Source organism: Actinia tenebrosa, unplaced genomic scaffold (genome assembly GCF_029948245.1).
Source record: "Actinia tenebrosa isolate PJP-AT-01 unplaced genomic scaffold, QUT_ActTen_1.0 PGA_scaffold0__85_contigs__length_37466705, whole genome shotgun sequence".
Lineage (NCBI taxonomy): Eukaryota > Metazoa > Cnidaria > Anthozoa > Actiniaria > Actiniidae > Actinia > Actinia tenebrosa.
This window is the reverse complement of record NW_028292569.1, coordinates 7,246,845-7,262,582: the sequence shown is the minus strand read 5'-3', so window position 1 is coordinate 7,262,582 and position 15,738 is coordinate 7,246,845. Positions and strand designations below refer to the sequence as shown.

The 15,738-nt window shown below is 37.2% G+C and overlaps 3 protein-coding genes and 1 long non-coding RNA gene across 7 annotated transcripts in view; 2 read left to right on the top strand and 2 right to left on the bottom strand.

Annotated features, from left to right (window-relative positions):
• The window catches only part of LOC116308782 (uncharacterized), a 43,625-nt gene extending 40,213 nt beyond the window's left edge, over positions 1–3,412 (top strand). For all 4 annotated transcript variants that reach the window (XM_089028158.1, XM_031719288.2, XM_031719273.2 and 1 more), the window contains 2 exons: positions 585–789; positions 1,324–3,412. In XM_089028158.1, coding sequence (XP_088884284.1) covers positions 585–789; positions 1,324–1,760 — 642 coding nt within the window. In that variant the 3' untranslated portion in view covers positions 1,761–3,412. The remainder of the gene's footprint in view (positions 1–584; positions 790–1,323) is intronic.
• A 528-nt stretch (positions 3,413–3,940) lies between these two features.
• LOC116308804 (transmembrane protein 267) lies at positions 3,941–6,672 on the bottom strand. Its single transcript, XM_031719300.2, has 2 exons — positions 5,938–6,672; positions 3,941–4,971 (listed from the first exon to the last, which is right to left on the bottom strand). The coding sequence occupies exons 1-2, from the start codon at positions 6,295–6,297 to the stop codon at positions 4,624–4,626; spliced, it is 708 nt and encodes a 235-aa protein (XP_031575160.1). The 5' UTR covers positions 6,298–6,672; the 3' UTR covers positions 3,941–4,623.
• Positions 6,673–6,959: 287 nt separating this feature from the next.
• LOC116309013 (solute carrier family 25 member 44) lies at positions 6,960–9,582 on the top strand. Its single transcript, XM_031719541.2, has 2 exons — positions 6,960–7,807; positions 9,368–9,582. Exons 1-2 carry the CDS (start codon positions 7,109–7,111, stop codon positions 9,554–9,556), a joined length of 888 nt encoding a protein of 295 aa, XP_031575401.1. The 5' UTR covers positions 6,960–7,108; the 3' UTR covers positions 9,557–9,582.
• LOC116307660 (uncharacterized) lies at positions 8,548–15,409 on the bottom strand. Its single transcript, XR_016119416.1, has 5 exons — positions 15,060–15,409; positions 13,453–13,550; positions 12,380–12,456; positions 8,641–11,049; positions 8,548–8,562 (listed from the first exon to the last, which is right to left on the bottom strand). It is a non-coding gene; the product is annotated as an uncharacterized LOC116307660 (long non-coding RNA).
• Positions 15,410–15,738: the final 329 nt, after the last annotated feature.

Genomic DNA, 15,738 nt, shown 5'->3' with positions numbered 1-15,738 from the left:
CTCGCTATAGGATTATTCGATCCAGTTGATCCAAAATAATGACGTAGCAAAGACGTCACTGCAAAACTGAGGTGTCGTGAAGCCCTAAAAAATTGACTGGCGAAAAATAAAAGCCTTTCCACTATCGTAATAAAGATATAAAAAGTCGTTAGTTTTATATTTTTACTGCCATCAACCTATTATTAGTAATGTTCTGTTTTTCGTCATTTAATGACTTGGAAATCCGTGAATTCAAGAGGAAAATTGACACCTTATTTGTGCAACTTTTCTTGATTCTGATTGGCTAACATTTTCTCTCAAATCAGCTGGTAGGCATAATGTCTTTCCATTTTGCGACCACTTCTCATTCCCTTACATTTTCCCGGTGATAACGGGACCCCCACACATCACTTCTCATTCCCTTACGTTTTCCCGGTGATAACGGAACCCCCCACACATCACTTCTCATTCCCTTACGTTTTCCCGGTGTTAATGGGACCCCCCACACATCGCGTACGCTTCGTCCCGGTTGGAATTCAATGCGGGAGTTCGTGGTTCGATTCATTATCATTCCCTTGAGTATTATTCACTTTTTTTTAAAACAGATTGACGTTGGGGAGTGGCTAGAGGATCTTGGCCTCGAAGAATACATAGATGCGTTTGACGAGAACGGGTACAATGAGCCTACTGATCTTGAAGACCTGAAAAACATGGACAAAGACACAGTAAAGGAAACATTTAACATTACCAAGGTTGCGCACTTAAATATGCTCTGTCAGGCTATTAACAAGCTTCAGTATGCTAATCAAGGTATGTCAAATATCTGGTAAGAGACCAGACATTATTTAAGTAGGAGGGGAGGGAGAAGGGAGGGGGTGACGGCGTTGAGGAGAAAATGCTTTTGAAAAAATTTGAAAAATTTTTTTCAGACCCCAACCTAATAGCATTCATGTTTTTCGAGTACCCCCTTCAATTGTTTAAAAAACCTTTTGACCTTTCGAGGCCCCCATGTTCCACTAGAAAATAATTGGGGGGCCTCCCATTTTCTCCTCCCCCCCGACTTAAACAATGACTGGTCTCTAAAGGAGAGGCCTTTCGTCCATGTAGTATACACAGTTAGTATACGCTCAATTCTTTGTTCCTATTTTCTTATACCTTTTTCTATTTCCCCTTTTTATTTCCATTTTTACATATTTCATTATACCAATTCCCGTTCCCTTGTTCCTATGTTTCCAATTTTTTATTCCTATTTTCCATTTTCATTTTCCCAGTTTCTATTTCCCAATTCCCATCGTTCCAATTCCCGTTTTTCCAATTCTCATTTTCTTTCATTTGCCCACTCAGGTCAAAAAGTCATCCGAAAGGCACGACGAGAGCTACTCAGAGTTCCCACCCACCTATTGGAATATTACAACAACGATGGTGGAGACGAATACGAATTCTGGGAAAACCTCCGCCAGTCTCGTCTGATCCCAGAAATGGCTGGCTTCGATGGTAACACAGAACTGAAAGAAAAACTACAAGACCTACGAAACTCCGCTGTGATGATCTTCCTAGTGGCCAACACATTGTGGATGATTGTTATCATGGTTCTCGTCAGGCAGAGTAGTTTAAAGACGTTGGGTGTGGATCTTATAGGTCTGTCATTTTTGTTAGTTTATGGCACTATTATAATACTGCAATTCTTGGCGATGATAGGTCACAGGCTTACTACTTTACTGCATGTTCTTGCGCGTGCTTCTTGGACTTGTTGTCAACGAAAGAAAATGCAAGCCGCTTAATTGCCCTATTTCATAATGACGTCACAGTTTGTTTACATCCGCTAAAATGATAGAAATTTAGGCTAGATTTAAGCTTAATTCTCTTCTCTCGAGATATTTAGCGTAATATTTAGTTGTTCTTGCCTTCACCAGCTCATAAACCAAATTTCATTGTGATTTAAGATGTGTTGTTGTCATTTTATCCCCCTCCAGTGACCATGATCCCTAGCGTTAAAATAATAGTTTGTTTTGATGTGACGTCATTATGAAATAGGACAATTACGGGTAGGCGCCGAGAATGCGCTCACTCGCAATGACGTCCTCAAATCACGTTACCAAATGTGACGTCAAAAACCAAATATACCTATACTGAAATATAGCACGTTTTAAGTGTCAAATTTTTTGATAGTATATAATATAAGAATTAATTTAGGAAAAAGGATATACAAGAGTCTAGGGATTTAAATACATTAGTTTTAAATTTATAGCACATGCACTGCTGTTTAGGTAGGATTTTTAAGGGGTTTGGGGTTTGATACACAGACCATCTACCATTATTCATGGTATTGTATAAAGGGACTGTGAATATAAAGGGTCTCGCTGGTTTGATTCCTGGACTCGGCATCATATGAGTAGAGTTGCCACTCTTTTCACTGCTGCCAATCAGAGAATATAAAGGTACCAACCAATTTATTCGATAGACAGAAGTGCATTGCTAAATTTCCCTGTCTCAACTGTTGTCTCAATCAGCATGTTACAATGAAAAGAGTGGTAAAATAATAACATCATCAAGATAAAAATGCCAAATATATTTTGCAAACAAAAGCACAAAAACAAATACATTAAAAAATGAAAATATGATACTGGTTCTAGCTTGGAATGTCATTTCAACGAAGAAGTATATCTTATTGTCAAGATATTATTGTATATATTATCTATTTAGTGACTAATAGTTGCTATCACTCAACCAGAACATTCATCATACAAAGACAAATACACAAGAAACCATTTGTGTCTTTTGTTTAATAAATGTTCTGGTTGGTTAATAGTGACTATTAGTCACTAAATAGATACTATTAGTTAGTATTTAGCTTGATTTTATTTCACGGTTTAATTGCATCCGCTATATAGTGGTGTTGATGGTAATATATGTAGAATAATCAGCCAGAATTTAAACAATACTCCATCTCACTGTTCCATTCCAAGCCGAGGCTGGAGTTTCCGCGCATGATAAAAAGTATACTTTTGCTATGCGCTGAAAATGCAGCCTCGGGTTGCAACTATTATTCATAGTCACTCGAAGGGAACCGTAAAATGGAGTATTAGTCAATTATTTTTTAAGCAGAAGTTTTTAATATTTAATTTTAATATTTCCTTTTAGAAATCAGGTAACATAGTACAGTAAAGTAGTTAAGGGCTTCAAAATATATGTGATTCTTTCAAATGATTTAATAAAAGTCATTTAAGGAATATGAAACGGCGTGCATGTCTATATACTGTGATATAAACACGATGGAAGCTGTAGAGCAAGAGAGAAGTCGTAGAGAAACATGAGGTGCAGATGAGTGTTTCTTTGACTTCTCGAGTGCTCTACAGCTCCCAGAGTGTTTATATCACAGCATATAGACACAAGCAGACGTTTTATATGGCTTTTATAAAACATTTTTGAATGATTTTGCTTGAGCGTGTCTCTGTCCTCTGATATAAACAAGGTAGCCAGCCAATCAACGAGCGCGTTATATCTCAAATATTTTATAATACACAATATAAAATAACTGTTCTAAATTTCGAGTTCTGATTGGTTGGGAGGGTGTGCTTTATGAGAGCACGCAGCATGAACACACACTTTAAGTTGCATCATTCGTATCCAAGATAACGGTTATTGTAATTTATATTTTATAAAAGAAATAAAAACTTGCTTGCTGTTCTGTGTGTAGTAATAAAGCACTTGGGGTTTGGCAGAACACTTGAGAAGTGTCAAGAAGCACTCTGCTATGCTTCATGCTTCTCCTAACACTTCTCTCTTGTTCTGCCAACCCCTGCATGCTTTATAACTGCACACAGCACACAGCACACAAGCATGTTTTGTGTTTCTTCAATTTCACCATCTGTTTTTTCAAACATGGCCATTATGGAGTGCATTTGGTGTTAGGTTTAAATTCTGAAGTATAAGTTTGTTATGTCTCTCCCTTGACTCAAAATAGGTGGAGTTTGTACACCTTTATTCAAACTTAAATAAAAATAACAACAGGGTAGTCAAGTCAGTGGCAAAATGCCTCTACTATCAAAAGGGGCCATCAAAAAAAGTGAAGCGGCAAAATATGATTGGTTAATGGTAAAAGAGAATGATTAAAACTTGTCAAAAAGAAATCAAAAACTTGTATTAGTGTTCATGGTATGGCTGGTATATATCATTTTTATAATTGGTCTTATAGTACACTCAACAAAATTACTCGACTCTGATTGGTCAAGAGGAGTACAATTATTATAGCGTTAATTGTACTCCATAGGAGTACCGCATTAAGTCGCTATGGCAACACGGCCAAAACAATGTCAAAACAATTATTTTCTATCATTTTGTACTTAAAAAACATATAAATAAAATTTTAAAGCCGTAAGAACTAATCTTTGTTATGCATTTCAGTTGTGCGATAGACTGAAAATCAGCCGCCAAATAGACAAAGATGAAAAGCGTTGCTTTGCATTTTTTACTGAAATTTAGTTGAGTGAACTATAAACAAAAAATCGCACGATCTTCTCGTACAATTTGGAATTAATAGACACTTGTAATGTTTTGAAAGTTCTTGTAATTGCACGATCCTTTTTTCCAAATTGTACTCAAGATCGTGCGATTTCCTATACAAATTCATATACCGATAGCTAGCTATACTTGCTCTTGAATTGCTTTTCCTTGCAATCCATCAGTCCCTAGTTCAGAAACTGGAAGCTTTTCAATAGCTTCAATAGCATCTCTAACGATCACTGGCAAAATCACCACACAACTTAAATAGACCCAGTAGGGGAGGGGTGGTGTGCTACCCATTGGCCAAAACCATAGACCACGCCTATACGCATCTCGCAAGTGATGTGAGAGAACAGCAACTATGAACATGTATGGTAGATGGTGCAGGCATGGAATGTTCTGTGCGCACCAAACTTGAAGGATGGGGACCACAAATGGAAGGATTGTTGTTGCATGCAGTGGAGGACGATGGGGCAGAGAAACAGCATTCTGAAAATTTAAGAATCAAGTTATTGGTTGAGCTAAATCTTGATTCAAATGTAAAAAAACCGGCATTGGGGATGAAAAGATGGAGGTTTGAGGGGATTAAGCTTTTTAAAGGTCTAAGGAGCATATATACAGTAGACCCCTTGCACTGAGTCCATAGAGGAATCGTTCTTAGGGACAAAGTAATGGGTATTTTTTGCATAAGAAAAGACACCCTATTGTTTTGTCCCCCAGAACAATTCCTCTAGGAATTCAATACAAGGGGTCTATACTAGATTGGATAGAAAATATCCATACCTATCCAATGGAGGAGGATTGAAATAGGCCTAATCTGCTGTTTCCCCTTTTCAGACTTTTCATTCCATAGAGTATTATTTCTTTGTTTAACGGTTGCACATGAGAAGAATCTTATTCTAAAGAGAATGACACGTGGTCTGAAATGGGAAAGCATTGTACCATAGCTGAAAAGCATTCCTAGTAAAGAAAGAAATAATACTCAAGGGAATGACGCATGGTTTGAAATGGGAAAACATTGCGCCATAGCTGAAAAGCATTTCTAGTAAAGAAAGAAATAATACTCAAGGTAATGACACATGGTCTGCAATGGGAAAACATTGCACCATAGCTGAAAAGTATTTCTAGTAAAGAAAGAAATAATACTCAAGAGAATGACACATTACGCCCAAGTGGACTGATTTGATCCATTTCATAGGGGTGGGGAGGGTCTGAGGAGGGTATGTTGCGTACTTCCACAAAATATCCATACCTCCTCCATTAAATGGAATTGAAAATTTCCAAAGGGTGGGGAGATTCTGTGGAGGGTTTACTATGTTGTTCAAAATGTATGCAGCCCCCCCCCCCCCCCCCCCACACACACACACAAACAGATAGGGATTGAAATTTCCAAGGGGTGGAGAGGGGCGATTACTGTACAGTGTCTATGCTTGCATACTGTAAAGATATGGTTACCTTTAAATGAAGTGACCTTGCCATAACAAAATGATCCACATCAATAAGACTAGACATCACCGCGCAACCAATCGCCTGTAATATACCCTTTCTATGAATACCCACAACAGTGATCCAGCTGACTCCACCAATCAAAGCATGCCCCATGTTATCAACCATAGCTCTGCTAAAATCCCTGTTATCAATAATGGGAAGTGTTAACAAATAATCAATTGTCACACATATCAATCCAAGGAATATGTACTGCAGAATGAACATAGACTTGGTTATTCCATAAGTTATAGCATCCCACATGGTGAATATACTTCTCCATAGACATCCACTTAAACGTTGAAAACCTTTGATTGCAAAACTGAGCATTGTTAATGTACACTAAAATGTTTCATACTAAATTGTCGGATGAAGAGATTTTTCGTCTTCAAAACGTCACTGCCATTTAAAATATGCGTCTCCAACTCTTAAAATTATAACTTTTCAGCTCAAAATCATTCTTAATATATCTTTTTTGACAGCAATTCAGAATATAAGTGTTCAGCTAAAAAAAATAACTTTGAGAAATGTTCATTGAAATCCTCTTGTTTCCAGTGACGACAAAGCACAAGAAGGCTTATCAGCTTGTCACAATACTTCAGTATTCTTTTGCAACTGGATTTCGATCGATTTTTTTTTAACTCGATTAATCTTAGCTTGATTTTTTGTTTAGAAACAAAACCTGTCTTCGTCCGCCATTTTGAATCTACGTATGTGCGTGAGAGCCTGGTAATAGTGCACAGGGAGCCCGGTAAAGTCCACGGTAAATATTAACAAATTATAACCAAAAATAAAAAAGACAAATTATTATTATTTTATTCTTTGTTTAATATATGGTTTTTTCAAAATGTAAAATGGATTTTTGGTTGAGATTAGATTGAGATCAGTTGAGAATAAATAAATTTAAGAAATTAGTGCCAGTCTCCTGGAGTGTATACACAGGAAACCCACAATTCTAACTCTGATGAAAACTTTTTTTACTACAGTGTGTTTGTCTTTCTTCATTGGATTTTTTTAGGCTTTTGTTTGTGATATTTTTACGATGGCTTGCAGCTGATGCATTGCTTTTGTTACAAGGAATGATATTTGTTTATATATTCATAGTAGAATTGGATAGATTTACGAGAAATGTTGCTTCAAGATGCCAGAAGTTGTCAGACAAGTGGAGTGGCATCACATGAACAAGTGGAAATACTTCGTCTACAACAGCGGATTTATGTTTTCACTAGAAGCTGTGCTATACCCAGCGGTTGTAGTCCGAACTCGACTTCAAGTCCAACGCACAAACAAACCCTATAAAAACACGTGGGACGCTTTTGCAAAGATTACAAAATTTGAAGGAATTAGAGGACTTTATCGGGGATTTCTTGTTGGTCAACTTGGGATTATTACAGGAGGTGTGTATTTTACGACGTATGAAGTTACGAGGAAGAAATTGTCTTCGTTAGATGAGGCTTCGCGTGGATTTGTAGCAGGCTTTATTGCTGCAGTTATAGAGCAGTGCGTTGGTAATCCCCTCCAAGTTGTGACTCAGAAAAGGATGCTTGAAGGACAGACACCAAGCCAAACAAAGCTGAGAGGGGCAGGAAGGATTGCATTGGACGTGTATGAGAAACATGGTCCCAAGGGACTATATAGAGGGTTCCTGGCATCACTCTTTGCTATGGGCCTAGATAGTGCCCTTTGGTGGGGCTGGTATGGTGTGTTCTTGGAGGCTGTAGGTCATTATGTCCCTGAAGGGACTTCTCATATTGCCGTTCAGGCTACTGCAGGGGCATTATCTGGATTTGCCACCACAATGATTGGGAACCCATTGGATGTGATTAAAACAAGAATACAGGTAATGTTATTCCAAGCCATTAAGGACCTAGCCTAGTTTTTCTTACCCACCTCCCCCTCCCCCCTCAGTCCTTTCCTTGTCCCCCCTCAGTCCTCTCCTTGTCACAGCGCTAGCTCCCTGTCTTGGGCACATGGGCAATGAGTAAAGTCATGTCCTTGAATTCGCATACAAAACATGAACTCCTTTGAGTCTGGAGGGAAAAGAGCAGGAGGTGTGGCCAAGGTTGTCTAAGCCAAAAGCTTATGTTCCAGAGTTGTATCAACACCAGATAGAAACCTCTCCTTTCCTTTCAACTATGCAATCATATTTTTACTCTCTTCATGTACCTTACCCTATACAATCATATTTGTACTCTCTTCATCTAACTTACCCTATACAATCATATTTGTACTCTCTTCATCTACCTTACCCTATACAATCATATTTGTACTCTCTTCATCTACCTTACCCTATACAATCATATTTGTACTCTCTTCATCTACCTTACCCTATACAATCATATTTTTACTCTCTTCATCTACCTTACCCTATACAATCATATTTGTACTCTCTTCATCTACCTTACCCTATACAATCATATTTGTACTCTCTTCATCTACCTTACCCTATACAATCATATTTTTACTCTCTTCATCTACCTTACCCTATACAATCATATTTTTACTCTCTTCATCTACCTTACCCTATACAATCATATTTGTACTCTCTTCATCTACCTTACCCTATACAATCATATTTGTACTCTCTTCATCTACCTTACCCTATACAATCATATTTTTACACTCTTCATCTACCTTACCCTATACAATCATATTTTTACACTCTTCATCTACCTTACCCTATACAATCATATTTGTACTCTCTTCATCTACCTTACCCTATACAATCATATTTGTACTCTCTTCATCTACCTTACCCTATACAATCATATTTTTACTCTCTTCATCTACCTTACCCTATACAATCATATTTTTACTCTCTTCATCTACCTTACCCTATACAATCATATTTCTACTCTCTTCATCTACCTTACCCTTTTTTTGAAGTGCAAGAGCACATAAGAAAGGAACTATTTGGGGGGTACCCATATTCTCTGTCTGAATCTCACAACTGCCTACATGTAAGTCACGATTTCAGAATGTTCTAGTGTTACTTTACAGAATTTTACCCCCTAGCAAGGCCCGTTGTTTGTTGCTATTTTGTGGTTCTTGTGTTGCTGTTTCAAGGCCATGTGGCTTGCCCGAATTTATCCCTAACAGGGCCTCAGTAAATGGCTTTAGTTATGTATGAATTGTGGGAAGGGATGGGAGAAAAGGGGTGAAACAGAGGCGATTTTTTGTAACTGCAATTTTGTTGTCACCTACACAATAATCTTAAGATTGAGGTTAACTGCAATTTTGTTGTCACCTACAATAATTTTAAGATTGAGGTTACGTATGAATTGTGGGAAGGGATGAGAGAAAAGGGGTGAAACAGAGGCGATTTTTTGTAACTGCAATTTTGTTGTCACCTACACAATAATCTTAAGATTGAGGTTAAATTTGTGTCTTAACATTGTAGGTTGAAGGCCGAAGATCAATAAAGAAAGTCCTCTTTGAATTATTGAGGAAGGAAGGAGCCTTAGCCTTGACCAAAGGGATGTTACCTAATCTAGCAATATCTGTACCTACTAGTGTGTGTGTGATATGTGGTTATGAGACTGTTAAATGGTTAAGCCTCAAAGATGAAATGGTTCAATATTACCAATAAAGGCAGGGATGAAAACTATTATGCAACATACTGTTCCTAATTATTGATATGGTAGAGTGCAAACAATCAACTTTATTTATCCAGACGGCTCAACAAGCTGATTTTCAGACATGCCGTGCTAACCATAAACGTATTTATTATATGGCCGTGAATCTTAGAGCCTGGACACTAGCAAATCGAGCAATCTGATTGGATAGATCGCATCGCGGACTGGTCTAGATTCTCTGGTATTAACCGGTCCGATCGCATATCAATCTTACGGCGAAAACATTTTGTCCTTTTCAATGAAAAGTGGTCATATAATAAAACTCTTATCAACCGAGCTTGGTCGGTCTGTACAGAATAATCTTGACCTCGGTCTGTACATTCCGACCTCGGTCAAGATTATCCCGTACAGACCTCCCACTTGGTTAATAAGATCTAAATATATCTGTGATTTGCACAAAAACTAAACAGCACTAAGCACAACTATTTCATTTGTCGTTTCAAGGGGAAGGGGGCTAAGATTGGAAAATTTGACTACATGTGGCATTGAAAAAGGGAAAAAGTGCCTGCCCCTCCCCTCCATGGTCCCTGTTTATTCTCACAAACCCTCCCCGTAGATTTAGGTTACATTTTCTAGTCTTTAATTTCAAAATTGTTTCTATTTTTGGTAACTGTTTTATTTATTATGGACATCATCCTAACATACAATCTTTGCACTCCAGCTTTCTTAGATTATTTCACATCAGGTTTCCACTTCAGGAAATAGTATTCCCGTTGCCATGAAAACCATCATACACTAGACAACACTAAAGTGGTGTTTGACTGTATGCCTACTTGCCGATAAGCTACATATATCAATCCATAATATTTTAACTGTGCTCACTGAAGTTATTGTGTTTTGATACGCTTGAAATACATAGACATCAGTTTTTTATGTGAGGCTTAGCCGAATGGATCCGCATACTTCTTTGACAATGTGACAACAACATTTATCGTCAATAAGAGGACAGACACATAAAACTAGTGTCTATTTGTTTTTACATTAACAAAAACATCTCATTTTTAGTGATCAAAACAACCAATGGAAAGAGCGCATGCTCATTGACGGCAGTGTTTTCTGTCTGTCCTCTAATTGATGATAAAAAATAACCAAATGAAGTGAGAGAAATTTGTTGAAAGTTAACAGTCTATACAGATCACTTTTTCCAACAAAAATTGGTTTACAGGTATTCTATGATGATTTTGCAATTGAGTGTACAAGAAGAGCATAGAATAGACCCCTTGCAGTAGTCCAATTTAGAACAATAAGTTTCTAATTCTCAGAAGATTAAAATTCTTTCATTTTATATGCCAAATTGAGCTGGTTTGATTCACATGTAAGGGGTGTATACAGTTTGTGCTGTCATGAGCTTATTTAATAATTTACTTTATAAAATAGTGCATCCTGGCTGAAGTTTTTCTACTTCTTTGTTTTCTCCTCTCTGTGCAGCCTTTATTGCTTCCAACACCTGAAGAAGTTAAATTACACTGGTCAGGAAGTACAAATTAGAGGTGAAAACAGGGTTCGTGCTACTCCTTAAACTCCTTGAAAATGCCTTGGATTTAATTCCGTTTCCAAGGGCACTTGAAGAGCTCTTGAATTTTATGATTTTAGCGAAACTCCTTGAAAACTCTGTTCTGAAATAGATCTAATTAGAAAGATTTGAAAATCGCCCATGTGCAACCACCGTGTAAAACCTTGGCATAGTTAGCTGAACATACTCCTTAAAAATTCATTTTTGGGTCCTTGTATACTCCTTGAATAGTCCTTGAATTTTAAGTGTTTACCTCAGCACGAACCCTGTGAAAAAGACTGGGGTAGTCATCTAATATGAATGAATCACTTATAACTCTTGGATATTTTTGGTATTTTTTAACACCTCGGACAACATTTTTTTGATGTAGGTGTATACAACTTGAAATTTGAAAAGGTGCTTCTGAAGACTCTCTCCCTGGAGAACTTAGGTGCTGAAAAAAACTGTCGTTCTCCAGCCTTTTCTGGGATTAAAAATGTTGTGCATGCTCATCTAGCTTGGTATGTACAAACATTATATTTCATGCCTTATATTGTAATGAGCATGAATGAAATTCAGGCAAGTTAAAACCGAGTCATAGCAGCCAGCGGCTACCCACCCCAATAATATGCGGTGGGGGTAGGGGATGGGGCGCGTTTTTGCTAAGGACTAGTGGCAGCTTTACCAGCAGTCTTGGTAGCTTTGGCTGTGAGCGTGCAGCAAAAAAAATTTTATTCCGCCCGCCCACTCCTCAATTGGTGGGAGCCAGGTGAGTGTTATTCCACTGAGTGGTCAGTGTGACAGGTACCAGGTGGTGAGATGTGGTCCGGTCCGCCATGGTTACCTCCGTGGTAGGGCATAGTCTGATTGATGCGCACAGCTCGCACCATAGTACCTGACCCCAAACTTATCTAGACGATGAGTTTTAATGGATGGTAAATAGGGATTATCACATGTTAAGGTGGCTAAAATCAATAATGGAAAGCTCCAACCAGTATCATTCAAAGTGCGCTAAAACAGACTTCCTCTCTTTGTAGCCATCTTATTTTTAAATATAAATTGGTCAATCGATTGAAGTTTAAAATATTGGGTGTGGCATGTCGATCATCTTTATTATGCAAAAGTTATGGGGAATTCCCGAAAAACAGTTTTTCGGGTCGGTCTCAAAAAATCCCCCTTAAGTTTGGACAAAACCCATGACTTGTCATATCGAACACTTGTTAGTCTAAAAGCTAGTAAGCCAGTTAAGAATAATACAAAGTTAGAACAAACTATGTGTACACACCTCATCAAAATCTGGCATTCCTCCTTTCTTCAGCTTGGAAAATATTTCTCTTTCATTTACTTCAATCTCAAAGGAACCTAACAATCAATGAAAGATATTAATTTATCATATAATTATCCATAAAATACCTAATTTATTACTACTATACTATGTCTATTCTTTGCATACATATTTACGGTGTTCAACTTATCTATAGAGAAAAAATATCGCTCTGGGATCCTCACGAATACCCTACATTTCATATTCTGGCTGCGTTACCAGCGTGGTTGGTCCTTGTAGTGTAGTGGTTAACACATTGGACTAGAATACCGAAGACGTGGGTTCGAATCCTGCCAAGGGCATTTGATATTTTTCTCTTATTCTCTCTACTTCATAAAATACCTATATTTCTCCTTTTCGAAAAACTGATATTTTCACCTGTGAAAATAACGTTACTTTCAAAGGTGAAAATATCAATACCATGCTATTATTTTATAAATAAAAACTTTTTACAATGATAATTTTACAAAGCTTATTAAGTTGATTTTATGGATAATTATATCTTCTCATGTCGCTGTGCTCACTCGTGAGAGATCTTTTCAACACTCGAAGATAAATTTCGTATCTCCACGCGCTCATGTAATATTCTCCATTAAATTCTCCTTCGAAAGATTCCATCTCAAAAGATATTGTATTTAGGGAAGGTATGATATTATTGGGGGATTCTAGACATAATTATATTAGGCCCCATCCACATGTATCCGCAAATTTTTGTGTTTGCAAATTTTTTTTTGCGAGTACGAGTTGGATTCACAAGTGTCCGCAAATTTTTGTGTCCGTATCCTCAAATATTACGAAAACAGATACGTGTGGACGGTGAAAACGATTCGAATACACTGCGTGTGGACGCAAACATTTTTGTATCCGCAAAAAATAATTTGCGGATACAAAAATTTCCTGATACGTGTGGACGGGGCCTTAGACATAACAATAAGTTTGCAATACTCAGGACTAGATTCAAATTCTTTTGTTTTGTCCTCCACATTGAGCTGCTTTGACATCACATGAAAGGTTTCTATAGGTACAGGACTTACTATTTCTTCCTGTTTTGCCTTCCACTTCCACATTTGGAATGGCAGCTTTAATTTTACTGGCCAAGTCCTTGAATTGGCCGTAGTAGCCTCATCCACTACTGTTGATTTGAAAAATTTTCTATGATAAGCAAGCAAGGCTGCAAATAAGTGTAGTTTAGCAGACATGTACGGGGAGGTATCTATGTTTACTTGTTGTTCCTTGTAATTCGAAACGCTGGCCTGGCTACTATGTGAAAAATAACTTGCAATAAATGAGCAATGGATATTTCAAATTCAACTTATCTGTGCCAGTAATGTTCAAACTCATTAATAATTCATGAGGAAAACACAATAGAAATCTTGACCAGATTCACTTTAATTTTGAAAATGTTAGCGAAACATAAAGGAACTAACCTAGACGTTTGATAAGTCATATACAGTATTCATGTTGGTGTTGTATCAGATATGCCTCGAGTTTGTATAGCTGATACAACATGGCCATTCATCCTGTATACATTACACGTCACATACGTCATAGACATTAGCATATGGCATAAGATAAGGCTTCAAAAATAAGCTTGCATGGTTAATAATTTTGATTTTAAATTGTTGATGAAAACTTGGGCTTTCAGTTATACAGGCATGGAAAAACCTTTATACATGTAACTTCAAGAAGCCACACTCAAACTATGACATTTTTTCAGGTCATTCGACAGCTTATATTGTAGAATTAATACTGAGAGTATTGTCGTGAATGGTTATAGCACAGGTAGCCCATGCTTGGTTTCTGTGGTGTCATGTTATAAGGAAATGTATGGGGATTCATCAAAAATTTCAATAAAATTATTGAAACGTGAAATGGAGCCTCGAATTTTTACCCGATCATTGAGAAATAGCACTTCTTTCACTCTGTGTGGTTATTTTTGGAATTTATTCATTATAAATTCCAAGCTCTTGCCAAGAATGCACAAGCTTTTGCAAATCTTCCAAAGATACACTTATTTCATGTCGTAGTAAGCAACAATGTCTAACCATAAGCTTATATATTTCATGCTATGCTTATGGTAAAATGAATAAAAGAAGATTTGAGATCGCTATTAATTTTCCTTTTCAGTTTAGCATAACTGAAAGCCCAAGTTTTTAAATCGAGCATCAACGATTTTTAAAATTAAAATTAACTATGTATTTTGAAGCCCCATCTTATGTTTCATGAGCAAAATAAATAAAAAAATCCACTTCTTGATGAACGTGTTTCAAGATAAAATACAAGTATTCAACGCTAATTCCTTCGTGGACTGATCATTCCATAAGTCGTAGTTTTCGCTCCTTTGTGGAATCCACAAAAAAGCGTAAACGCCGGCTTATGGAATCAGTCTAATCCCTTTATAAACCACGATAAGCTAGGCTATCCTCTATGTATTCAACAATCCATCAAATACAATAGCATTTATGTCCGTATTTTCCGAGTGATTTTATTATAACAAAAGCGATAAAATATGTTGGCTAATGAAACTTCTACCTACGAAGACCAAAACGTGATTGATTATCCTATAAATGAAATAGTTAAAAATGTTCCTACATTCTCCCTCAAATTGATGAGATTAGAGAGTTTAGAGAGTGAATCTTACCAATATTCTATAAAGACCTTGATGTTCTGTGGAGACTCCATCTTGTTTTCTTCGCTGCGTCACGCAAACTGACGAACCGAGAAGAACGATTCGAAGTCACATGCTTCCGATGTGAGTACGGAAAATACCCGAACGATTCCGAACGACTTACCTTACGGAAGCTCACGAAAGTATTACGGAGTAGGACGGAGGACAGTTGAAAGCGGAAAGATTCAATTAATTTTGTCACCCTTTTATCACTGGGATCTTAAAAGATTTAGTAAAACAGAGGTAATACAAGTAGTTTGATACGTAAAAACGTTACACCAAATTTTTTCGGTGGGATTCCCTTGGAAGAAATTTGCTCGATAGTTTGAGATTAGGGTCACTGCAAATTAATATTTCTCGGAATATTTTCATACGGAAATAATGTAAATTCTGATCGATTGGTTGAAATATGAAGCTTGAATACTTGCCATATGAGGAAAAGTCTAAAAATGTCGTCTTATTCGTCGGTTGTTTTCGAAGCTGTAATGACGTCACATGGATAACCTTTCGTGACCTTCAAAGGGTGTATAGTTTTCCGTTTCAGCACATTTTAAACAACTACCCGCGTCAGTGGATTAATCAATGTACTCATGATTGTAAAGTAGAGGGGGGAGCCGTATACTAGACCCTCTCTACTATAATTACTATGTGG

Coding starts and splice junctions, on each gene's coding strand:
- LOC116308804 (XM_031719300.2), bottom strand. CDS start 6,297: ATGCTCAGTTTTGCAATCAAAGGTTTTCAACGTTTAAGTGGATGTCTA. Junction 4,972..5,937: donor CAAGGTCACTTCATTTAAAG/GTAACCATATCT, acceptor TTAAATTTTCAG/AATGCTGTTTCTCTGCCCCA.
- LOC116309013 (XM_031719541.2), top strand. CDS start 7,109: ATGCCAGAAGTTGTCAGACAAGTGGAGTGGCATCACATGAACAAGTGG. Junction 7,808..9,367: donor TGATTAAAACAAGAATACAG/GTAATGTTATTC, acceptor TTAACATTGTAG/GTTGAAGGCCGAAGATCAAT.